This window comes from Ochotona curzoniae, unplaced genomic scaffold (genome assembly GCF_017591425.1).
Source record: "Ochotona curzoniae isolate NIBS_2020 unplaced genomic scaffold, NIBS_Ocur_1.0 scaffold_3208, whole genome shotgun sequence".
In the NCBI taxonomy this organism is placed as follows: domain Eukaryota; kingdom Metazoa; phylum Chordata; class Mammalia; order Lagomorpha; family Ochotonidae; genus Ochotona; species Ochotona curzoniae.
The window spans coordinates 55,308,670-55,335,493 of record NW_024467106.1 but is presented as its reverse complement, the minus strand read 5'-3'; the positions used below and the strand labels follow the sequence as shown (position 1 = coordinate 55,335,493).

The window sequence follows — 26,824 nt, the reverse complement described above, 5'->3', positions numbered from 1 at the left end:
TGGAGCTGAGCGGAGTCACGCACGCGCGCGTCCCCACGGCAGCCTGTGCGCGTGTGTGCGCGCCTGTGTGGGCTCCCACATGCCGCTGCGCTCCGCTTCTGGCCAGTGGCACCGGAGCCTCCCTCCCCCCAGCTCCCCCCTCTCGCTCTGCGCTCGCCCCCAGAGTCCCCTCCCTTCCCTGTTGCTTTTGTCTGGAGGGCGTTCTGGGTTTGTGTGTGTATGAGCGTGTGTGTTTTTGGATTTCAGACTAATTTTCTGGAGTTTCTGCCCCTGCTCTGCGTCAGCCCTCACGTCACTTCGCCAGCAGTAGCAGAGGCGGCGACGGCGGCGGCGGCGGCGGCGGCTCCCGGAATTGGGTTGGAGCAGGAGCCTCGCTCGCTCCTTCGCTCACGCTCTCCGCGCTCATTCCCGGCGGCCGCGGGAAAGCCTGGATCTAGGCGCCGCCGGCGGCCGTGAGGCGCCGGAGCCCGGGTGAGCAGTGCCGACAGTGCTTTCCGTCGCCTCGGCCCTCGCCGTCCTCCCCTGGGCGGCCGCAGCTGCTCCCCAGGTGGGACGTGCCGCGCCACCTGCCCGCGCCCCGGGCGCCCAGCAGCCGCAGCAGATTCTGCAGCATCATTGGGGGGTGGGAGGGCCGTCGCGGAGCCATCGCTGTCGGCGCTTTTTGCTTCCCCCTTGAGAAGGTCCCCCCACCCGGCCTGCGCCATGGAATCCTGTGTCAGGGACCCTTTCGTCCTAACCTCATCCCACCTCCCTTCTCCTTCTCTCGACCTCAGCCTTGGGAGAGGAGTGGGCACACTGGTGGCCCCAGTGGCGGCAGTGCCATCGCGGGCCAAGTTGATTCATGGGCCAAAACTGGGCACTCATCCTTCCACGGTCTCGGGGCTGGGGTCGGGGTTCGGGAAGAGGCTAGCGCTGAGGGAGAGTGCCCCTGGTCTCAGTGTATGGAGCCTGGCGCTCAGTCTTACGCGTGTCTGTCTGTCCTCAGCCCGGAGGTGTGTTTCGGATCCCCGCGCGCGCCAAGGGAAGAGCCTGCGCCCGCAACCAGTCCTGGGAGCACCGCGGGCCGGTGCCCCGCACAGCCCAGCCATGCAGCGGCGACCACGGTGGAGCTCGGAGCGGCGGTAGCGCCCCCTGGAAAGCGGCCTGCGATGCCCCTGCCACTGTGAGCGGTGCCGCCCGCGCCGACACTCTTGAAGCCCTGCTACACTCGGCCTTGGCCACGCTCGACTCAGCGCACCCGCATCACGCATCCGAGAGTCCGGGAGAGAGCGAACGGCGAGCGCGGGAGAAGGCCTCCCCGCACCGGCGCGGGGAAGCCTCCTGGCGCAGTTTGGGGACACGCACTTGGGCTGCCACTGGTGGCTGGGGATGTCGTCCTGGACGAGGTGGCATGGACCCGCCATGGCGCGGCTCTGGGGCTTCTGCTGGCTGGCGGTGGGCTTCTGGAGGGCCGCTGTCGCCTGTCCCACGTCTTGCAAATGCAGTGCCTCTCGGATCTGGTGCAGCGACCCTTCTCCTGGCATCGTGGCGTTTCCCAGGTTGGAGCCTGCCAGTGCAGATCCTGAGAACATTACCGAAATGTGAGTTTCTTGGTGCCCTTTCTCCTGTCTTTCTTTCTTCCTTCCCTCTCTTCCTCCCAAGACTTCGGGCTGCCCAGGCGGCTGGTTCCTGAAGTTGAGTGCTATCCCAAGTGTGGGAATTCAGTGGCAATAGATGTGGGGTGAATCATTTTGCTGGTAACCTGTGTTACAACCCGTCTTACCTCCCCGTGGCTTGAGCCTGCTAGCACAGGATGAAGTGTGACATTTTAAGTTTTAGGCATGAATGGCAGTTATATACATTCTTTTTGATTTAGACATTTCTATTCCTGGTTGGAAAGCAGCTCATAGGCATCTTATATCTCAAAGCAGAGCTGGGCGGTACTTTTGCCTGTCCCATATACAGTGAGTTTGTTCTAGATATCTTTATTCCTGAGAGTGCTGGGCGGATGTTGCATTAGGAAAAACAAAACAAACAAACAAAAAAGTTGCAGTAATATTCAACAGAGAGGAGGAGGTTAACATGATTAACTTTCTGAAATCTGCTGGAGGAAGCGAGTCCCTGACTCTAAGCGTTGGAGTTCAGCAGTTTCCCTTTTTGTTTCACATATCAGAGCCGGCCTTGAAAACGATCTGTAAGAAGAGAAGTTGTCAGTGCTGAAATGCACTCGCTTAAAGGAGCAAATGTGCTCGCTGGGAGTCGGAGAGCTGGCTCTGATTGAATTTGGACTTGATTTACCAGAGATATGATCTGGAGACCATTTGGGTAGTGAATCTGAATTGCCTATCCGGTCATTTCCTAGGTTGGAAGAGAAAGTAAGGGCTAGTTCTTGGCTACTGCTGGCTTTCGCCTTGCGCCCTTGTGTCCGTGAAGCTGTCTAACCTACATGGAGACGCAGAACTGTGTGTGCCTGCCTTCCCGGGGTCCACCACTATCCCAAGCTGGAACTCAACTGTCCTGCCGCTAGCTCATCTGTGTTACCTTACGCTCTCTACTGGCCCGAAACTTGGCCATTTTGTGGCCATAGTGTGTTATTCATCCCCTGGCAGGGGAGAGGAGGGCAAAGCTTCTCCCGGTTTTCTTCACTATGTCTGACACTCAGATAGGCAGACCTGAGGAGGGCTTGGGCTGTGGCCTTCCGGTTGGCGAGTGCGCATGCATGTTCCTCCCCGCACCCTGCCCCCCCCCCCAACCTGCTCACGCACAGATAACGCACAACCATGTTTCTGGCAACGTAGTTGACGGAGGTAGCCTGTTTTGCAATGTAAGTAAGAGACCTTCCTGGTCTCTGATGCCTGTTCTGCTGGTGATGCTCACGTGGCAAGGCCCCGGGCATGAGGAAATGGCAACAGAGCTTAGTCGGCTGGGCATGGATTAGCACGGCTGCCAGGAGGGAGAGGAAGGGTGGGTACGGCCCCAGCTGTGCTGGCCCTGGGCCGGGCTGCTGTTCACCAGGCTGATCCAAAGTGCCTGTGGCCTTTGTCCGAATCTGTGTCCTTTTCCTGAGCTGGGCTGACCATAGTCAGAGATGGAGGAGGGCTTATGGAACAGAGCCCCTCAGGCGGCTTGGGGACCACAGGAAGGGGGGTTATACAGTTAGGTATCGTGTGTGATTTCTTTCATGGTATGGTCATTTTAAGTTCTTGTATGACACGATGGATGTCTAAGGAAGAAAGACATGAGGAAGGACTGATCATTTTCACCTTTTTGTTTTTCACTTCAAAGGCCACAGGCTTTAAAAAGAAAAGAAAACTCCTTAAATTGAAAAAAAAAAAGTGTTTCAAACCTTTGAGGTATTAGCTACCTGATTTTATGTCAAATGAATAGAACAGAACATTTTTTAATCTGTTCTCACAAATGTTTTGCTGCCTCTGATATATCTGATGGTAGATTATTTTCAGATGGAATTAAAAAAAATATTGACTTAGGTGTTTGTCACAGCCAGTGGTTCTGTCATGCCACCTCCAATTTCTACTTTCCCCCTCCGTCTTGATTTGAAAACCCGATAGCATCGGGGCAGCCAGAGGCGTGGAGGCCCAGGTGTGTAGGATGGGAGAGCAGGAGAGGAAATCAGGCAGGCTGAGAACAGCGCCTTTCTGTACTTGGTCCCTCTGCGTGGCTTGGTGTCAGTGGCAGGGTTTGTGGGCTGCTGTGAGCAGCTCAAAAATGCCTCGCAGTACATGTGTGCAGCATACTTCACAGACTAATTTTGAATTCCGCTTTTTTGATCTCAAAAGTGACATGGTGGAGGAGCTTGTTCCACCCTCATCTTGATATCACACCCTCCTTTTCTTACGTATCACCATTGGTTTGAATGGCTTTTCATTTGCTGGTCAGGGGATACCAGCTACAGTTTGAAGCAAACTACACATCTTCCTTTTTAAAACTTGATTGGACCAATCCAGTGGCATTTGCTAAAATAACCTGCTTTAAAGTTCTAGTTTAATGATATGTAGCTGAAGTTACAGATTTCTGTCTTTTTAAAATAGGGATCATGTAAGTAAATACATGGCGATTGCTGAAACATAGTTCATATTTCTTTATGTATATTCAATCTATATCTTAAACCACTGTCCCCTTACAGTTCGAACAGAATCAGTGGAAAGACTTTCTATTTTCTTTTTTTTTTAAGGTTCACAAATTGATCAAGAGGTTGGTAGGCATGTTTTTAAATGTATGTTAATCCAAGATGGACATTTCCCTTCAGCATTGTTATTGGAGTCTATCTCATTAAAAATATCTCCGTTACAGTTTATGCTCTGTAACCTTTGCCCACTCCATCTGTGTCTCTCTGATTTGTAGAGTTATCTCATGTCTGCCCAGCCCCACGCTGCTAAGCAGCAGCTTCTGTTATTTGCAAATATCTATACCACGGCAATGCTCAATGAACATTAAGAATAGTGCCACTGTCACAGATAAATGGGGTTCAAGAGAATAACCTGAGATTGGAATTATGTAACTGGCCATGGAGGTCCCAGTGTCATTGAGTACCAAAGTGGGTTCTGTGCACCCAAGTGGTAAAAGGCAGCATTAAAATCAATCCTGTATATTTTGGGGTTTTCTTTTTAAAATGTGATAGCACACGTGTGATACAAAATGTTCCATCCTAACCATCAAGTGCATGGTTCTGTGTGCCAAGTATATCAACATGGCTGTGGAAGAACACGCAATTTTACCGGCATGTGTTTTGGAACAATCAGCAGGGATCCTTTTATGAATTTCAGGGGCAATATCCTCTGATTTGTGGGTAATGTTGAAGACAGACTTGATATTTTTCTGCTTAGCACCACAAATAGCACTTCCAGCTCCTACTGTCAGAGCTCTATGTGCCATTTATTGTTGGCCTGGTTAAACAGCTGTAATGTTATGCCACTAATACGTTGATTTTGGCCGTCTTGCTTTTATAAGCTTTGCCATTGTGATTAATCGTGCTTTAAAAAAAAAACAAAAACAAAAACAAAAAGAAAACATCCTGGCATGGATGAGGATTCCGTGAGAGACATCTGCTTTTATTACTCCACTGTTTACTTCTGAACTCCTCCACTGGGGGTTCCAGAACTTCGGTTGTGCTTTATATGCGTTTAAGAGCCATGCATTTAAATGTCGAGTGTGGTTACATAAGCCACGCTGGACTTGTTAATAAATAAGGCAGTCTAATTTACATCATTCATTATTTAATGCAGTTTGCAAGCCAGAGCTGGAAACACGCTGGCTTCAGTGTGTGGGTATTTACCCAGTTCAGTTTAGCGCAATCACTTAGAGTCATTTTTATTTCGAACCTTCTATATCCACAGTGTGAGGATTTTGTCTTTTTTTTTTGACTCAGGGTAAAACAATCATCCCAGTGACCCTTCTGACCCCACTATCTCCCTTATCCCCCCTCTGTCACCCATCATTGACCATACAGGAAAATGTGTTTGATTTTTTTTTTTCTTCACTGAAAATTGATATTTCCTTGTGGGAATTCAGAGCACTGGAGTTAAGAGAAGGGCCTGGGTTATATGTTATTATAAGCAAGTAATGGAAGGCTGACACCACGTGGTCACAGCTCCCTAGTACTAAGGGTGGGCTTGCTTAAGGTCTTTCACTGTTTGCATCCCATAAACCTCTGCTTATTTCACTATTTCCTCATCAAGAGCTTTTCTAAGCTGAAGAATTGGCTTGAACTACTGAGAGTGGAGGTCTCTTTTTTCCGTTGGAACATTCTGTATGATCTCTTTGAGTATATCTAGGTCATAGGAGAAAACCTAGAGTTTTTGTTTAGCTGGGGAAGGGGAATTGAATTTTTTTTTCTGTCCTTTTTCTCTGCTTTGAGTACAAAGCAGTGTCCCTAATTTTAACTCATTGCACATCTTTCCTGCATGGAGTGAACGATCATCATAGGACGTTATAGGCTGGCATGATCCCTCAGGTTAACTTTTCCCACTCTCTGGAGAGTTCCTTGTAGGTTCAAAAGGTGTAGGTTAAGAATGTGGCCTTGAATCTGCTGCTCCTTCTAGCACTGCCTGTTCTTGTTCCCTCTCGATGCCTGTAAATCAATGAGAGCATTTGTTGGAGAGATTGTTTAGCCACCATGAACTTTTTACATGCTTGATATGTGTGTGTGAAGCGGGGGTGCGGGGGTAGTGGAAGGAGGTGTGTGTCATAACGAGAGAGAGAAGAAAGAGAGAGAGAGAAAAAAAAAGCCGTGAAGCTTGGGACTATTAATAGCGGATTGATCATTTTCATAATCTACTTGGTCAAGCTATTTTAAAACACAAATCCCAGCCCCCAAGCCTCAGATGGCAGAGGTCTGGGCCCTGCAGTGTCCTGATAATTTTAGTTCCACAGTTGATTGCTGATCGATCCCATTAAAAAAGGCAAGATTCCATATAATCAGGGTGCTTTCTCACCACTTACTCTGCTCTCTGGGGTGTCCAGGGACTGGGAAGTCATAAATATTGATCTGAGAAATGAATGAGTGAATATTTCTGAAGTTATAAAATCCTTGCAGAGAAAAGTAGTGCCTGGATACTAAGTCCTTTTTTATATGTTTATAAAACTGGCATCCTGGGGACTCGAGAACTGCCCTCATTGTCACCACTAACCAGTCCCCTGATGTTGAAGCTGCAGCTTAATGCCACTGGGCCTTGGCTTGTTGGCAGTGAACCAAGGGGTTTGGGTTTGCTCCTCAGACATGTTTCCCAGCTCTGAATTTGCAGGAGGCTTCTGCTTTGGAGATACAGCCACGCAGATGTCAGTGGTGGCAGAAAAGGGATGGTGAGGGTTGTGCAGATCTGAGGACTTTTGGTGTCAGGGTATCATGTGGGCATGTTCCAAGGTCCACTCTGGATGCCCCAAACCATCTCTTTGCTACTGGGGAGAGCTGCTAAAAACAGAAAAAGAAAAGATTGGTGGCATTATAGGACTGAGAAAAAAAGTCCAGGGTCACAATGGCTGTGCTTAGGAAGGTCCTTCCGAATCAGGACCTCTGAAGCAAGGCCGGAGAAATAACCTGCTCCATCAGATTGACAAACAACAAAAGGGAGTGGGGTGGGGTAGGCAATGAGAAGGGGGCAAAACCTGTGACTCATTCAAGGCCTAATGGAGATGGGAAGTTCTTTCTCTTGGCCTCCAAAAGAAACCCATGGCCTCTGCTCTGGGGAAGCTCTTTCCCCGCTGTGCAACCTTACATTGGAAGCCTCCCATCAGCTTAGCATTTTCTGAGTGTCAGCCACGGGAGTTCCAGCTTTGACTGCATATGTCTTGCAAATCTGCAGATGAAATTACTGAAGTGTGTGAGCTCCTATTTGGAAGCAATGATCATATCTTTCTTTAGGAAGAAATGCATTTCTTAAAAACTTTCTGATGAGTGCTCTCTTTTGTTTTTAAAATGTCAAGTGAATCTGTCCTTCAACCAATTCATATTCAACATTTGGGCTGTAAAAGAAAGGCCTTCATGAGTTGGCATCCATAAGGAGTGCTGACCTTGTGCCTACTGGAGAGCTGGGGTTGGAGGGAGGGCAGAGAAGGCAAGAGTAGAATGGAGTCTTTGCCACCATCAGCAGCGGTTATATAAGTGGAAGAACTCTCAACCCTTTATCTGAGTCTGCCTGAGTTCCCATACAAGACCTGTGGCCAGTTAATGCTTATTCTTTCTCAATCATTATTTTTGTCACTGAGTTTTTAAGGCTCTAAGATTGATGACTGAGCCAGTGAGCAAATTTCAGGACGGTTGACGCACCTTCAGCATCCTTCCAATTCCGGTACTGTGTGTTGTCCATGTCCTCCTCTCAGATACCTTCAGGTTGAACACACTGAGATACACCTCTGGTCTTCCTTGTATAGAGCCTCTCTTCCCAGATCTGAAAGCACTTACTGGACATCTACTGTTTGTATTTAAAATCCCACTCTGAGGTAGATGGGAAGGTCTTAAGAGACTCTGAGGATCTGTCAGGTGAATTAGCTTGATCTGGGTCTCTGCTGTCAGGTAGACCATCTTAGGACCAGAACCTTAACTGGTGTCTCACATAGGGCTCTGAATGGCCCATTTGCCCCAGTTTGGCCTCCAGAGCCTGGAGCAATGCCAAGAGGGTCTGAAGATTTAAACATATGTTCCCATTAGCCTTCATGGGGGGGAGAAGGAGATCAGCAGGAACTTGATCTCATTTCCCCTTTTCCATCTTCCCTGTTAATATTTTGCATATTTGTGATCTATTAACAGTGAAGAGATAAGTGGCTTGAGTGTCTTTGGTCATGTAGCATCTTCTAATATGTACTAAAAGTGCTAATCACGTACTATTTAAAGTTCTCTTTAAGAAGCACCAATTGCTATCTAGCATAATCTTCATATTTCAAGGATTGTCAAGGCACACGGTTGTGCGCACTAGGATATTCATGTGTGTATCATGTGTCTATGAATGGATAAATCCACATATAAAATTTATTATGTATGGTCCTTTCAACCTGATTTTCTTGAATTATAAAATTGTCTCAATCATTGAGGAACTTAGGTTCTTAAACCAGTCTTCTGATTTTGTCTGAATGATTGTGGACTTTTTTTGTGAGTTAAGTTCCTTTGTGTTAGCATCTTGGCCCCACACCCTAGAGCGGCTCTTCAGAGACCCATGGTGTTTATCTTCTGGTCCTTTGATCAAGTCTCAACATAAATGAAAAATGTAATCTGAAAAGATACTGGAATTCAGTCTCTGAAACATGGTGTAATTGAAAAAGAATTTTCTAAGCTATGATTTTTGTGACAAGAGTAGTTTCTACACGCAAGACTCTGAAGTCCCCTGCCGGGAGGTGGCAGAGGGCCTTTGGCTGGATTCTCCACCTCTTGCTTGCTTCCCTTCTGTACTTATGGCTTACTCATCTGTGTGATGAGTATGCAGGGGTAGGAGTGCTGGTGGAGAGAGCTTGACATGATGGCCTCTAAATTCCTTGGCAAGGTGTGATTAAAAAATAAAGCAATCAAGTGCCTCTCAAAACAAAACACAGAAAAACCAAAACTAAACACTCTTTTTTTCATTTGCTCTCAGTTGCACTTCAAAGCTTTCCTGTTCCCATCGCAAACTCAAAGAATGTTAAGGAATAATTTACTCCCTGGATATTTCTTTTTGCACCCTTGGTGCTAGGATCTGCATGCTTGTGTCCTGCCGAAATTCCCGTGTTGGAATCTCCTTCCCAGTACAGAGGTGTTGAGAGGTGGAGTCTGCTGGAGCTAATGGAATCACAGGGTGGAGTTGCACAGTAATTTTATAAAGAAGTTCTTAAAAGTTCTATCAAGTGAGATGCAGTTGAAAGGTGCCATGCATGAGGAACAAGCCCTCGCCAGGCACCAGACCTTCTGGTACCTATATATTGGACTTTCCAGCCTCAGGAATCTTGAGCAGCAACTTTCTGCCACTTTTAAACTACCTGGTTTAAATTAGTTTGTGACAGTAACCCACATAGTTCAAGGCACATGGGTTTGGTCTTTCTGCTTTATTGTTTTATGACTCCTTATAATTCCTCATCTGTTTCTGGTGGTTCTCCTAGTTCCCCCTCCTTCCAGACCTCCCAGTACTGACACATACTGAAGCAGGTGAATTGAAAAATATCTTGGGTGGCATGTGCCAGTATTTTAGCAGAACTTGGGCTTGAGAAGTTAACCAGAGAGGTGATAAAATATGGAAAGCTGCTATAACTAAAAGTAACTCTGGGTAGGGGGATTGGGCTATGAATTTGCAAGGATTTAGATATGAGCTGTCCCCAGAGATTCATGTGCCAGAAGTTTGGTCTCCAGTGTAACAGTGTTGAGAGGTTGTGGGGTCTTTATGGAGTGAGACCTTTAAACAGGTGTGAGTTAATCCATTATTGTCTTTCTGGTGAGTCCAAGTTAGTTCTCTAGAGACTGGATGAGGTCTCACAGAATTGAGCTAGGCCTTATGGGACTGGATGATTTATTGCAAGAGTGAAATGTTGTGAAGTGGACCAACTTTCCTTCTGTCTGTCTCACATTTGTACCTCCTTTTTGTGTGTCTACTTCTGCATGTATGCCATGACATCTTCACTAGAAGATGCTGGTGTCATGCTTTCTGATTCCCAAAATTGTGAGCTACAGAAACGTTTTTTCTGTATCCTCATCCCCAAGCATTTTGTTATAGTAACAGAAGCTGGGCTAAGACAAGACTCATGCCCAAGTTCCTGCAGCACTGCGGCCTAGAATCCTGGAATGCTGCTGAATCTTAGCAACCCAGGTGTCCTCTTGAATGAGTTAGGGAGTCAGAAGGGTGTTAATCCCCAGAAGATGCTGTGACTCTGGATCAGTCAGCTGCATATATATATATATATATATATATATATATATAAAAATAAATATAAATATATATAAATAAATAAATATAAATATATATAAATATATATAAATATATATATTTGCTGTTGTTCTGGAACACCCTTGGGTCCAGAGCCTGCTCCAGCACTGTTGGCGGTTAAGCAGTACAAGTAGTACCTATGAACTTTCCCTCAGGCAAGCTCTACAGTTCATCGGTTTTGCACTTTGTCAGTTCTTCGGTGGCAGCCCATGCATGGCTTCCCACCAAGAGAAACCGGCTTTTATTTTCCTGGGGGTAGGGGATAGCTTTTTAAATAAGTGTTTTACCTGTTGCTTAGGCTATTGCACAAACTAACTTAGATGTTCCCAAGAACACTTGCCACTACGTGTGTGTGTGTGTGTGTGTGTGTGTGTGTGTGTGTGTGTGTGTGTAATTTTAGCACATTCCTGATCTACTCTTGTGGGTCGAGTTACTCGAGATTTTCTGATTGACCATTCACTTTATTCAGGCTCTGTCTTTTGTTATCCTTCCTCCCTCCATAGTAAAAGCTTTCATTGAGATCCTTCTACCATCAAGTTTTCATCCTGGTTGAAATTGTTCATCATGTATTTCCTGAATGTCCCGTGGCCTGGCTGCCATCCAGTTCAGAACTTCATCCACTACTAATGTTTGGGGCACGGGGATGCTTACTGACAAGTGGAGTACTGTACTGAGATGAGGAACTCCTCAGTAGCTTGATTCTAGTGAGAGTCAGAGGCTTATACATCTGAACATGCCTAGCAATGGAGACATGGATATGTGGATTGCCATTGAGCAGCCACATCCTAACAAGGCGGTGACTCAACCGGGTTTTGAAGCCTCTGCAGGTAATTTTGGTGCTCTCTGCAGCTTCGTGTACTCTTGTTGCTTTAGAGGAAGCTGCCTGCATCTAGAATCAATCTTTCCTGTTTTTACTAAGGGGAGGGCTGAGTGCCTTTAGTTGAAGCTGGTTACTCCACCATTGGAACAGATCTCATCTTATTGAAACTGTGCTTTCAACAATGTCCCTTCTCTTAGTTTCTTTCTGTCACTCGACATTTACTGGTAAGCATGTGGTCAGGACTGGGCTTCTCCCATCTTGGAGAAGGTTGCCCCAACACTGTTCCTCCTCTCTCTTTTGGTCCCTTGGTAGTCATCATCCTTTCACCTCTCCTTCCAAAACTGGATTTTAGAAGACCCGTTCCTAGTGCTTTGTGTCCTCACCCCCTAAGCCATCCTTGTTCACTCCTCATCAAACTCACTCCACCATCATCTCCTTCATGAGGCACATGAGACTGTCTTTGTCCTAGCTCACCTGGCAGAACTTGCCCTCATTTCCCATTCCCATTTCTTGTAACATCCTCTTCTTTTGGCTTCAGTGTCTTTATACTTTTCTTGATTTCTCCCCATGTCTCTGGATACTGCTAGATTCCTTTCTCTCTATTCTTTTAAGTTCTGCGTGCTAACCAATTGTGCCACTGGAGCCACACCCTTTTTCTCTAGCTAAAGAGTTTATGTTGTGTCTTTGACTGATTTTCCTCCTGGGCTGTCTGTAGATTATGTTGCCATTACCATCATCATCTATGATATTGGTTCCCTTCTTAGTGCAAACAATTTCCTAATCCATGTTCTGTTCAATTATCAGTGGAGAGCTTTGGAATCTTTTACCACTCTGCCCACTGACACCCCTCTTGGATTTGTTAGAATGGATCATGTTGCACACCCCAAATTAATCTCATCATCCTTGCCCCAATCCATTGCCAGTGACCCTTATCTTCATGGATGGCATCTCCACCCACACCCTATCTTCATGGATGGCCAGAAACTTGGACTCCCCTCTAGTTTAGTCCCTGCAACCATTCACTTATCTAGTCTTGCTAATTTGTTTTCCTAAATATTTTTTTTTTGCTTGCTTAATTCTTTATACCTACTGTCCATAGTCATTCATTCATTCTTTTTTTTTTTTAAAAAGACATTTATTTATTTATTTTTATTGTAAAGTCATATATATGTGTATATATATATATAAATATAAATATAAAGAGGAGGAGAGACAGAGAGGAATATCTTCTATCCGATGATTCACTCCCTAAGTGACTGCAATGGCCGGTGCTGTGCTGGTCTGAAGCTGGGAGACAGGAGCCTCTTCCAAGTCTCCCACATAGGTGCAGGGTTCCAAGGCTTTGGGCCGTCCTTGACTGCTTTCCCAGGTCACAAGCAGGGAGCTGGATGGGAAGCAATGCTGCCAGGATTAGAATCAGAGCCCATATGGGATCCTGGTGCTTTCAAGGCGAGGACTTCAAGGCTATACTACGGGTCCAGGCCCACGTCATTTTTTCTTTCAACAAAGGCACAGGTGACTCAGAAAGTTCAAGGGGGAAATGAAATTAAAATGTAAGCTTATGTTGGTGCAGAAAACTTTGAAATCTATGCATTTTTTGAGATATGTATTTTTCATAAACTTTCTGAATAGGTCAAGTTCTGTGTCTGACACCATGTCTATGTCTGACAATGTCAAGTACTTAAAGTATTATGAAAATGACTCAACTGGTCTTTCTTCTTTATTTCTTTAAGATTTATTTATTTATTTGAAGGTCAGAGCTACAGAGGACAGAGAGAGAGAGAGAGAGAGACAAAGGGGGGGGGGGAAGGCAGGAATGCAAACACTTGGGCCATCTTCTACTTCTTTTCCCAGGCCATTGACAGGAAGCTAGATCAGAAGTGAAGCAGCTAAAATACATATCATGCCCACATGTGGTGCTAGCATTGCAGGAGGCAGCTTTACTTATTATGCCACAATGCTGGCCTGTCAACTCCTCTTTTTTATCAAGTTTGCATTCTGGAGTGAGAGAAGAAACAAACAGCAAACAAATTCTTATATTACCATAGTGCCATTCATACAACTGTCGTCTGCAGGCTAAGTATCTGCATCCTCCTCCTCATCCTCCTCCTCCGAATGACCTGTCCACTCTGGTCCCTCTCTACCCATAGCCACACTGTACCTGGGGTGATCTTTTAAAAACACTGATCTTATGGTGAATGTATAAATGCCCTGAGTGCTCTCCCCATCCCTTAAAATAAAAATCTAAAGATTTTTTTTTCTTAAGTTAAATAAAATCATCAATACATTTCGGAGTTATCTAAAGAGGCATGTAACTGTTCCATGGGCCAGCATAACAGTTTCTTTCTCCAACGGCATAACTGCAAGGGAGAACAAATTACAACTGCAAGATTGCTTGGCGATCTTGGAATTAGAGCAAGGGCATTTAATTCTGCATTTAAAATGTTAAATGGCATTAAGCTAAGCTTGCCTGAGGCATCCATCTCCATTATGGGAGAGGCTTCACAAAGAGAACTTGAAGTGCTTTGGCCCAGACCTGTGTCTCAGGGATGGACAATCCTTTTTCTCGCCTTTATTTGCTGCCCAGAACCATTTCTGCTTGACACACTCTTTCTCTGCAAAAGTTAGTATTTTTGGCCAAGACTTCTCCGGCAAGGCAGCCCAGAAAGTGATTTTGCACATCTTTTCTCTGAAATGCATTAATTTTATTAGCACTTAGCTATTTTTTAAAGTACATTGATGTGATGGAAGTGCCAGCAACACCAAGTGGATTATGAAAATTTAGTCTCCTACCTTGTGCCCTCCCACCTCAGCCCCACTTTGCTGTGGCTTTTGCTGTGGCTAGTTTGTAGCTCCTTCCAGAAATAATATACATACTTCATACATATGTCATCTGTCTTGTTTCTGCACAAATGATAACATGTTATACTCACTGTTTCACAACTTGGTAGCTTTTTTTCATAGCAGTATGACTTCAAAGTGTTCCTATGTCAGCACATGTACACAGACGTATCCTTTTTGAGTTTCACCTGATTTTACTTACTTGAAGAGAAGAAAGAGGGAGAAAGATTGATTTCCTCCCCAAATGCCTGCTGCAGCCGGGGCTGGGTGAGGCCTAAGTCAGGAGCCCAGATTCCGTGTGAGTCTCCCTCCTGGGTGACAGGAACCCCAGCACCTGAGCTGTCAGCTCCTGCCTTCTTGGATGTGCATCAGCAGAATGCTGGATAGAAGTGGAGCAGAACTCCAACCCAGACACTCCGATGTAGGATAGGGTGCCTTAAGTGTCGTCTCAATTGCTGTACCAAACACCCATCCCCACCACAGTCACATACTCATGCATTGGATGAATAAACTCTGCTTTCTATAACCAACTCCCTATTCAACCTGCTAGCCTAAAATATTTTATACATATACATTACTTCACCAATAGGAAAATTTGAAGTGAGGGCATATTCACAAAACATTGGTAATCTTGATAGACATTGTCACGTTGGCTTGGGAAGATATCTCATTTTATTCTTCCACCAAAATTTGAAGCACCTGCTTTTCTACAACGCAGCTAATATTATTGATTTTTTAGACCTCTTGGCTTTTATCAATCAGATTCCCGGGAAGTAATTTTTCTATTATTTTGTCTTGAAATTCTGTAGTTACGACTTGAGTTTCAAATGTGTGTATGCATCGTTTGTATTTCTTTTTCAGTGAGCTGAGTTATTACATGCCTTGGTCATTCTTCTTTTCTGTTAGTTTAGTGGCCTTTTCAGATGGATTCAGAAATCTCTTTCAATAGGAAATTTTTGCTCGCCTAACTTTTTGCTTATCTTCCAATATCAGTTGTAAATTATGACTTTCTGCTTCTCCCCTTCTCCTTTTTCTACATCCTCCTTCTACTAAAATGGATTTAATGATTCATATAGTTTCTTGTACATCTATGGAAAATATGTGGCTTTAAGAAGTACATATTATTAAAAGACTGTAAAAGAGGTCTTCTATATTTTCTTCTAGTATTTTTACTATTTCCTATTTTTGTATTGAAAGCTTTATTCCATTGTATGGGATGACATAGTGGTTGTTTTACTTTTTCCTGATAGCCAGTCTACTAGTTAGGTTTCTCAACACCATTAATTGTGTAATCCTGCGTGTTACTTGCTCATTTAAAATGACATTTGGGTTACAGATAAAGATTGCTTTTGCTTTTGGGCCTATTTGGGGGATCTGTATAGTTGCATTGGTCAGTTTGTTCATATGCAGACACCTTCTGGCCTCTCCCAATGCTTCAAATTATTATTATTATTTTTTGTCTAGACAATGAGATGCTGGATTGTCTGACATTGTCTGTACCAGTAATGTTGGGGCACACTTAAATAACAGACTGATGCAATTAACTTGTTATAAAGGACTATACTATTGTAACAATATGGGTAGAATCAGTACGGGGGTGGGAATTTGTGGGGGAGGTTCCCAGACCCTACATAATTGTACCATAAAATTCAAAGTTAAAAAAAATATATGAAAAACTTAAAATACGAATCTTACTCAATGGTATTTTCTTTGAGAATTCACAGGAAACTTCTTAATTTCCAAAACAGTTTTTATTTGAGAAGTGGAGCGGCAGAGTGACAGACATGCTTGTTCCTAATGGATTGGGGCCAATCGGGGTCTCCCCTATGAGTGGCAAGGACCCTGCTACGTGAGCCATCACATACTGCTTGCAAGGGTGTGCATTAGCAAGAGCCTGGAAATAGGAACAGAGCCAGCCCTCAAACCCAAGCAGTCTGGTATAAGGTGCAAGCCTCCTTCAGTGCTGCACAGAATACCTCTGACAGGACTGTTTTTTGCAGGATAATTTTTCCATAGGAACTTAATGTGCATCTCCTACTTTAAGTTTGGTGCTTATATTTAAAAGAATATTACAGTTGCATTGTAGGTTCTTACCAAGTCTTAAAAGTTTCATGTCTTCACATTTGAAGTCATTTATCTAGCCTGCTTGAAAGGTGTGGTCACATGGACCTTGTTGGCTGCTGTTTCCCAGTTCCTAGTACTTTCCTAGTTCTCCGTGTTGTGCAAATCCCCATGAATATGCACACATGAACACCCATTAGTCCCATCCATACTTATTGCTTAATCTCTGGGCCAAAATATGTAAATCTCTCAACACAAATTTTCTGAAGTGTTGTGGATGGGTTGTGGTTTAAGTGTGTCCCTTAAATGTTCATGGCTGGAAGCTTTGTGCCCCCCATGGTGGTGGTGCTGGTGGTAGGACCTTTAAGGGCAGGGGCAAGGAGAAAGTAGGCCACCGAGGGTGCTGCTTTCAGAAGGAATTGATGTAGTGCTCACAGGGTCCTGCCTAATTTGGCAAATACTTTTGAAAAGAGAGACTTGGTCCCAGAATCAGTCTGGCTTCATAACTTGCTTTGTGTTCTCTTTGTGTTGCATGCATTGCTCTTGTGACCCCACTGTCACATTGTGATGTAACCAGAAGGCTCTCATCACAGCTCAGCAGCTGCAGGTGTTGTGCTCTGCCATTTCTGTGAACTAAGTAAATATCTTTCCCTTACGAAGTTCCCACTTTTGATTATTTTTTCATACCAAGAGAAAATGAACCAGTAGTTAAAGTTATCAGGTTCAGACGTATTTTTACAAAAATAACCATAGTGGGATTAAAATGTTCCATATTAGTTTATATACAGTAAGAAATCAAGAAACTATGGAAGGGGTAAAAGGCAAAGTGTTGATAAGGTATCCACCAGGAAGAAGGGACAAGGGAGAGATAGGAGGATAAGGGCAAAGAGATGAAGATAGACGCGAAGCAGGGGAGTTCAACGGAAGACATAAATTCAACAAAAAGAAACCACTCCAGGGACATCTGATCTCCACCAGACAAATAGCTATAATGAGGAGGATTTGTGTCTGTTCTGTTGTGTAATAGCTAATAATGGACATCTTTGTGGATCAATGACAGTTTTCCTGTGACTGCATTTATGGTGCTTCACTTAAAAAGCAATTCTTGTGCAAGATTTCAGATGTGATTTATCCTTCTTGGAGTGTGGATGATAGAGGATGTGCATTTTCCTCTAAGCACTGCCAACATCAGGAGTGTAAGAAGACTGTGTCAGGGCTGTGCTCAGGCACCATATGACACATGTTCTTCTGTGCCTGTGCAATCAAAGTGCATCGGGCTGATCTCATAAATATTTCATGGAACTTCCTTTATATTTATAATAATTAACATGATCAGGCGTCTGAAAAATTTTGATAGTTGTTTGCAAAACTGATCATAAAACAACTGATACACATATGAGATTGGAAGGTTTGGAAAAATAAAGTGGGGAAGTCTATAGGTGAACAGATTGTGTTGAATAATCTAAAAAGATAATTCTCCCTGGAGATAAATAACATCCATCTATTTATGTTTACACAATGCAGTATGCTCATAAGATACAAATGTGTATTTTGAAAGTTAAATTTTAAAAAGCAATGGCATCATGAAATATTTTATTTTTGGTGAAGTCATGGGGACCCATGATCCCTTGGCAACTCTCTGGGATCTTACTTCTTAAACCATGTTGTGTATTCTTTTAGGATATTTAACTCTCACTAAGACTCAAATGTGTATTGCAGCCGCACTCCTGAAGCCTTACTGGAGTGAACTGCGGGGTGGGGTGGGTCTTATTGAGCCTTTTGCTTATCTGGCCTGCCCTAGAATCTTCTCTCTTTTGTTTCTCCTTTCGTTGTATTTTACATGTATGCACTTTCAGTTCAGAGTAGAACAGAGAGTCTGGTGACAAAACCTTCTTTTGCTGTGGACCTGGAGGACGGGACTGAATGGTTTTTGCATGCTGGGATGGATGCAGCGATCATTCCTCCTCCTGCTTACGTCTTTTATATGACCTTTCAGGAAAATGGCCACAGCCCCCAGTGAGGTCACCAACTCTTCTTTCCCAACTGAAACACAGGGAGTTCATAGGATAAGTAATGAATCTTCCAGATTGCATACCCAAGATCTGTCACCACTGCCACACTCAGCCACCTGGGGCGTCCCCCACCCTGTCATGTCCAGAGGTGTATACATTCAGAGTGTGGCACACGCCTTGGGAAGGACAGACCCAGTTGGAAGGCCCACTAGGGCCGTAGGAGTAACACAGGACTTTTGGGTAGGGAACTTGGGTATTCTAGGTATGTGACTAAGAAGGGAGATGTCCTGTTGGCACTGTGGGCTCCTTCCTTGCCTCATGTGGAGGAACTTGTTGGGGAAGCACAGCAGGTGGGCTTCCCAAATGCTGGGGCCCAGAGGTAAGGGCAAGGGTCCAGCTAAGGCCTCTGTCTTGTGGCTCTGGCCTTTGCACGATCATGATTGGGGCTCTGGAACAGGGACATTGCATGTGCCTTGGAAGGGTGCACTGGGGATTCCAGACTCTCCAGAGAGGGCCTCCAGTGCATGTCCACCCTTCTCTTCATGTATGGGGATCAGAGTTTCTGACATGGGCAGCATGATCTGGATTCCTCTTCACACACAGGGACAGGTTATAGCAAAACAGAGATCCATAGCCAGCAGTTAACCACAAGCTCGTAACAGCATTAGCTACTAGCTCTTTCTTTGCTTTTTTTTTTCCTGTAGGAATTGTGATTATACCAGAAAGGTCTGAAGATCTGGGTCTAAATTTAATGTTTCAAGAATCAGCCCATTATGGCTGAACATTTCTTTCTTTTTAAAATTTAATTATTTGCTTGAAAATCACAGTAACAGAAAGAGATTGAGAGAGAGAGGGAAGGAGCGAGGGAGAGAGAGAGAATATGTGTGTGAGAATCTTTTATCTTTTGATTCATTCCTTGTGTGGCTGCAACAGTGGTGGCTGCTTCAGACTTAAGCCAGAAACTCCACCTAGATCTCTCATGTGAGTAGCAGAGGCTCAAGCACTCAGGCCATCTTCCCTGCTTTTCCAGGCTCATCAGAAAGGAGCTAATCAGAAGGGGAGCAGCTGGGACTCTAACTGGTACCCCAGTATGGGATGCTGGCCCCACAAGAGGCACTTAACACACTACATCATACCCTGAGTCCTGTTTCTGTGTTTGTCATTGGCACTGTGAGAGGATGTTGAGGTTGTGAAAACTACTTCAAAGGTTACTTCCCTCATAGGCTTTTTCCCAAATTAAAACATGGCTTAGTATGTCAGTTGGCATGCCTAGGTAGGTTGAAATTTTTGTGTGTGTCCCCAGCTATCGTGTGGAGACTTGACCTCTGTCAAGCTTGGGGAAGACTGGGAAAGGAGGCTGGAGAGCTTGCCTAGATATGGGTGGAAAGGGCAATGGCTTCCTCATGGAAGCTTCATGCCTGTGGGCCTCTGTCTGATTTATATTTCACTGTCCTCTGCAAACCTCATGTGCTCAGCATACTGAATCATTGGTTCTATGTGTGTGAGTATGTGCTGAGCCATCACATGTCAGTTGTGTGCTTGTGTGTGTGTGTGTGCTCTGGGCCATCACATGTCAGGTGTGTGTGTTGAGCCATTGTGTGTCAGGTGTGTGTGCATCTGTTGAGCCATCACATGTCAGATACGTGTGTATGTGCTGAGCCATCATGTATTGTGCGTGTGTGTGCTGAGCCATCATGTGTCAGGTGTGTGTTTGTGTGTGTGTGCTCTGGGCCATCACATGTCAGGTGTGTATGTTGAGCCATTGTGTGTAAGGTGTGTGTGCATCTGTGGAGCTATCATATATCAGGTAAGTGTGTTTGTGCTGAGCTATCACATGTCAGGTGTGTGTGTGCTTTGAGCCATTATATGTCAAGTGTAGGGGTGTGTGTGTGTGTGTGTGTGTGCTGAGCCATCACGTGTCAGGTGTGTGTGTTATGCTGAGCAATTACAAGTCAAGTTTAACAACCATGACTCAGGTCCTGGTCTGGCTCTATAACTTTGGTTGTGCCACAGTCCTGGTCCATTTATTGATCCAGCTGCTTACTAACAGTTCCCTCTGATCCTCGGGCTAACCCTTTGCACTACATTTTCCCTTTCAATGCTACTTCTCAATCCTTAATGGCAAGGCATTTAAAAATGTCTTATTTACCCTTCTTTTTAAACAACATTGTGGTCAACGAATCAACGTTGTTGCACTATGGGGTAAGTTATAACCTGTGATGTGATCCTGTGTTGGAGCTCAATGTTTAGTTCTGGCCTCTCAGCTTCCCGTCCAGCTGCCTGCTAATGTGTCTGGGTAGGCAGCTAATGCTAGCTCAAGCAGTTGGGTATCTGACATCCGCATGGGACACCTGGATGGTGTTTCAGGCTCCTGGCATCAGCCTTTGCCAGTCATGGATGTTGAAGTTATTTAGAGTGTGAGCCAGTGGCTGGAAGATCTCTCTCATTGTCTGTCTTTCTGCCTATCAAAGAAATAAGTCTCTAAAAAGTTGTGGTCAAATGCACATCTCATGAAAGCTGCCGTTTAGCCTTTTTGCAATGCACAATGGAGTGGCCTTGAGTACGTTCACCTGTTGTGCACCCATCAGCATCATCTATTCCTGAAACTCTTTTCATCTGCAAAACTGAAACTCTGTACTCTTTGAACACTAACTCCCCTTCCCTCCAGCACCTGGCAACCTCTATTTCCCCCTCTACCTCTATGAACTTGACTGGTCTAGATGTCTAACAAGTGTGTGTCTTTTGGGAGAATAACATATATCCTTTGAACCAAAGTAGGACTTTATAAGAGATTTGTTTAGGATTTCTAGCACATTCACTTTTTTTTTTTGCAAAATAATTTTTTCTTGATCATGGTCTTACACAGCCATTTATGTTCTGACTCCCTTTCCACTAGGGTTTTTTGTAGTTCTGCTCCAAAGAGAACAGTTTCTGGCCTTCTGTGAAAAGGACTAAAGGTTAACATGAGAAATGAAATACTGAAGGTAAAATTGGAAGGGGCTCTCCTATTCTGTCCCCCTGTCTCCCACAGCCTATAAATGCTGGCTGAAAAAACTGAGCCCAAATCAAAACAGTGCTCCACAGAGATCTTACAATGTTATCGCTCAATTCATTCTCCTTTCCTGATGTTATGCCTGATGCTCGTTTTTCCCTGTGCCATGCTTGATCTAGCCTGAAGCTGGAACAGAAATATTACTTCGAAAAGCTCTCCTTGCATGCGATGATTTGAACTGACTGGAGGCCTAGAGTTTCCAAAACTTCATTCTGCCATGATTCATTCTGACTTGAAGACTTTTTAAAATTCTTACAGCTCATGCCGACCATTCGGGGTTCTTCCTCACGACTCCAAGCTGGAACAATAATAAAGATAAAAAGGCATTTTTTTATATATAAAAAAGATGATTTCTTTGTTGGGTTAGGGTTTCGAAAACATGTCCGTCAGAAATGAGCATTCACTCCGAAATGCAAAGAAAAATCATAGATGGAATCACTTATTAATTCATTTCTTAGAAGCAATTCTAAGGATATTCTATAATATCAGTACACTATGCACAATGGCTACTTAATTTTCATTAAATGGGTGTTATGTTAAAACTACTTTATCATCAGTATTGAAACAATGGGTGATAATAATTTCCCATAATGATGTTAATAAGGTATAAATAGCAGGGAATAAGGAATTACAAAAGAGAGAGAGCGTTAAGAACTCCACTTGCCCCAGTGGTTTAACAGAGTTGATGTAACTGAGCCCCATGTTTATCCTTAACTTCCTGGCAGTGGAAAGAGAAGTGCATGATCAGAAAGGGGAATGCCTACTTAATCGTACAGGAACACAGCTTTGGATGGCACTAGGTTCTAAAAGCAATACACACACACACACAAAGGGACAATGAGTGATAGAACACAGAGCTTTTATGAGAGATACAGAAGTAGATTTCACTCTCTTCTTCCCAAGAATGCCAGTGAAAGTTGGGGAAAATGACAAGGATATTAATTCTGCAAGGAGGCTAAAGGAACCCCCAAATCCAATCTCCCTGAGCTATAATTATAACACTGATATTACTCAGGAATGTTTGTTCCCATCCCCGTTTGCCTGCTGCTGAGCCAGGCTTTGATCGAAGCCGAACTGCATGTGACATTCGGCTGTCTTCTCCAATGAAAGCCCAGAAAATTTGAGTCTCTGTTGTGGGTGAAGGGCAGATCTGTTCTCTGTGGAAACCAGACAAGCAGATGGTGGGGACTGACATCCTTTTACAAAGATGGGGCTTACGTGCTTGTCCAGGTGGAAACTACCGTGTCCGCACACAAAGATGAGCTGTAGAGGTAGCAGCGGGCCAACTCAGGCATGCTGGGAGAAGCAGCCCTGTGACGGCCCCAGAATTGGGACAGGTGCTTGACTGAGACCCTGGAGTTCCACCCCACAGTGCGGCAGAGATGGTTTTGGCTAGAAGCCGTTGAAAGCAGGTGGGACCAGGTGGCTTCCCCAGTACTAGCGAAGACTCCTCTAGGCTCCTGCGGTGCCTTCAATCTTGAGAAGGATGGTCCCCCTTGTGAGCCTGCCAAGATCAATTCACTGCAGAGTGCTCCCCGAGTTACTGATTCATCTGTCTTGTGTTTCTAGGGATTTTCTATTGACCCATAGTAGACTACGCCTGCTTCAGATAAAGATTTTGGTTTAAATCTATGCATAAGGCGTTCTCTTAAGAGTTGTTCAGGATAAGGACCAATTCTGTCTTGGAAATCTTCATGGCCATAGAACCATTAGTGGGGTGTATGAGCACTTTATCTTCACATTGGCTGTGGCCTATTGAAACATCTAAGATTGCATATAATGATGCCATGGTGCTGCAAAAGCTCATGGAAAATGGAACCAAAACACAAGTTCATTTTTGTGTTCCACCTAAAAAAGAAACAAATCCATACAATGAAGCTAATGAAAATGGGCATTACGAAAAACTGCATGGGCTTCAAAAAAAATTTTTTTTGGCACAAAAACTACTTTTAACTCATTTTCCCACATGCTGTAGCATAAGTAAATCAGTTAAAAGCAGAACTAAAATTACCAGAAACCATCCTCCTATCCTGCTTTGCCTGTCCCGAGAACTGTGTTTATGGTTATTACGTTGGGTTTCAAGTGATACTCCACTATGTCAGAATCATTGTAGTTCATTGTCCAAACAGAGGAAGTTTCCAAAAGCTGTAGAACAAGTAAGGGAAATTTTTAAAAAATTATTTTAAAAGAAGGTGTTTTAAAGTATTATATTTTTTGGTGCCATTTTATTTGCTGTAACTTATTTTAGGGTTCTCTATGCACCTCCTATTTGTCCAGGAGGATTTTGAAAATTAAAGTCTGAAAAGAGATTTACAGAAGGCATTATATCAGATGTCATAAGATCTCTCCATGGTCCCTGCAACAGTTCAGGTTATTGGGGATGGACCAGCTGGAGATGTACTCCCGTACCTGCGTCTGCAGCCCAACCGCCACCCCTCTCCCGGGAGGCTGCCCTGCAGTTCCGCTCATGGTTGCCAGGAGAAAATACTGGTTCAGTTTGGTGGACCTTCTGTTTTTCAAAGAGAATATGGAAATTCAGATTTTTAAAATGTGAAAATGTGAAGTCTTCCAATTTTAAAATGTTAGGGACTAGTACAATTTTTTTTTTTTTTTTTGTTAAAGAAAATAAAGCTCCCCATGTTGAGTGCATTCCAGCCACGTGATGCTTGCTGTGACTTCAGATGGACGGATTTATGAGTTCTAACCGTTACATCGAGTGTAGGCAGTAGGCCAGTGCTAAACTTGCTTGGTTTAAGACTATGTAAATAGGGCAGATTAAGCTTTTATTTGTTAGCTATGGAGACCACTGTGCTTTATGTGGAAAGTAAACCTTAAGGTTTCCTTTGTTTTTTTTCCATAGGTAATTTTTCTGATCCCAAATTTTGATGTTCTTGGTTGAGAGTCACTGTATTGGAAGAGACAACGGAAAATGTTGCTATAAAAATGAAGAGAAATCCAGAGTGTACTTTTATTCTTCCTAATATTTTGAAAGGTTTTTCCTATGATTTGTGTCCTGAAGAAAAATGTGATTATTATCAAGTTTCAGATTTCCTCTTCCACAGATGTGACCACTGGAGACCTAGCGAGATTATGTTTGCCATTTAGTAGCTAAGGCAGATCTTGAATTTGTTCTGTTTCTTGCATGTTAGTTACCTGGAGGTGTGGGAGCAGGAGTAGGACAGGGGTAGGGCTGGGGATGGGCGGGGTAGGCATTAAACTGCTGCTTGGAATGCCTGCATCCCATATCTGATTGTTCCTATTGTTCCTGTAAGACTGCTACTCCACTCGGATCCACCTTCCTGCAAGGAGAGAGGATGATGGTCCAAGTTCTCAAGTGCCTATCATCCGCATGGCAGACAAGCACGGAGTTTCTGACTCCTAGTTTCAGCTTTTCCCAGTCAGGCTGTTGCAGACATCTGGGGAGCGAACCAATGCATGGAAGATTGCCATCTCTTTTTTCTGTCACTGTACTTTTCAAATAAGAAAAGAAAACAAGAAGTAGCATTAATTCCTGTCTTTGTCTATGAACTAGTTTTCCAGTTTCCTCAACAATAAGTGAATGCTGTCACTTCATTTTACAGACATTGTTGTTTTTAGAGTGTACTTGTTTCGGAAGGCCCATTACATAGAGCACCTAGAGATTATTGTGACTGAAGGTGTGGGATTGACAAGCACACAGTCCCAGTTGCGCCCATGGTGGTTACAAGGTCAGATTCCAGAGGGCTTGAATGCTGTTTGGACACCCATATGTCCTTGGTGACTTGGTATGGCTACACCTCACTTCCCTCTTCTGAGAAAGGGAAATGATCCTCTGGTTCTCCTTTGGTGGCACCGCTATGTTCCAGACACAATCCCTGGAACCCTCAGGTCTGGTAGCCAGTTTTCCGTTCATGAAGAAGGAATTACTGGTACTGTGTCTGAGCTCTTGACCGAAAGACAGCTTTCACTGCTGATGTTGAACAGCTGGCTCTGTGGGGCTGTTTGGATTCAGATGTCAAGCAAGCTGAGTTGGTGCTTGTGACACATGCATCCTCACATGTGGCTGATGTACCCGCTCAGCAATTAAGCTGTAGCCATCATACAGAGTCTGATAGTGCATCCTATTTTGGCCCATCACAGTAGCACCTGCACCTGACTATGAGTTAACTCTAGAAACTCTTATGGGATTGTTGCTGAGAAACTGAAGCGGCCTTGCTATGGACCCAGGGACCAAGGGTGATTTTTTTTTTTTTTTAAAGAGCTTGTTATGCTCTCTAAACAAACATCTCAATTGCAAAAGAAATCATATCCACTGAAATACCTAAGCCTGTAGCTGGGGATATAGAACAATCACTTAGCATGACTTTTGAGTTTTGTTGGCTATCACTGAATATCTGTTTCCCTGCCTGCTTATCTTTCCATCTGCCTACCCATCTATCATCTATCTGATGGTGGGATTGGGAGTGAGCGGGGATAGTGGGAAGTAATTCTATTTTGAATAGTCATCATTTGAAATACTTGCTGCTGTTTTCATTTAATTTTCATTTATTGTCAAGGTACAGTCCAAATCATAGAAGGCTAGGTCAAAGGAAAAGCTTGCTTTTGAGCAATGCTGTGGCTAAGCTAATATCCTCCAAAAAAATGATGCCTTACAGACCCCTTTTTGTTCCTTGGAAGATCACCTACAGGAATTATTTAATAGACTGTTAAAGCAAAGGTGAAATCTTTAAAATGTGATGAGGGCCTTTTCTAGGAAACTATAATTTCATGATTTCTTTTTCCTAAAATTACCTCTTTTCCAAAATGCTACCTCTGGGCTTTTTGTTTAGTTTAGAGAAAATTGTTTGCCCTCAGGAAAATGTCTTTGTAAAGGTGTTGAATGTCACATCGAGGCAGAGGTCTCTTTGGTTGCGGTACAAAACAAGACAGCGAACAGTCTGGGTTTCAGTTGATGTTCCTGGCTGGATCTCAAAGCTCTTCTCCATGGGATCATTGTCTTATCTGCTCCATCATGTATCTCAGAGTGTTTCAAAACATTTGTGGGCAATGGAGTTACAACGTAAGTTTATGTAGATGCCAAACGAGTTTTGAAATACGTGTGTAAGTGGAACCTTTCAGGAAGCTCATGGCTAACATAGATTGTGAGGAAACTTGAGGATTTCATACTTTTTGCACCAGAATGAATTTGTCTTCTGATTCATTTTTCCATGACCTTTGAATGTACCTTCATACATGTTTTTCTTCCAGTCATATTTTATGGTTGCTTCCAGTGTGCCGTCATAGGATAGGTGCTTCTCCCTCCACCTGGCATCTTTTCAGCTTATCAGACACTATGCCAATGGGTCTTGTCTCCTATGAGAGCATCGCATTGTCCAAGATCTGGAGCTGGGGGCCAGTGCTGTGGTATAGTGAGTAAAGCTGGTGGGTGTGGCGCCAGCATCCCATATGGGTTCCTATTCATGTCTTGGCTGCTCTGCTGCAGATCCAGCTGCCTGCTAAGGGCCTGGGAAAATTGGTGGAAACAACCCAAATGTTTGTGGAAGACACAGATTAAGCTCTCAGCTTTGTTGCAGACATTTGGGGAGTGAACTCGTGGATGGAAGGGCCCTCTCTCATCTCTCCCTCATTCACTCTAAGTTTTTAAATAAATAAGTAAATACCTTACAAAAAAGTTTGGAATGAA

At 44.1% G+C, this 26,824-nt stretch overlaps 1 protein-coding gene across 3 annotated transcripts in view; it reads left to right on the top strand.

The window, feature by feature from the left end:
- Positions 1-1,353: 1,353 nt before the first annotated feature.
- NTRK2 (neurotrophic receptor tyrosine kinase 2) overlaps positions 1,354-26,824 on the top strand; it is a 347,706-nt gene continuing 322,235 nt past the window's right edge. For 2 of the 3 annotated variants that reach the window (XM_040963514.1, XM_040963513.1), the window contains exon 1: positions 1,369-1,580. In XM_040963514.1, the coding sequence (XP_040819448.1) occupies positions 1,369-1,580 (212 nt within the window). Of the gene's footprint in view, positions 1,581-26,824 lie in introns of all 3 variants that reach the window. The other variant, XM_040963515.1, reaches the window with a different exon arrangement.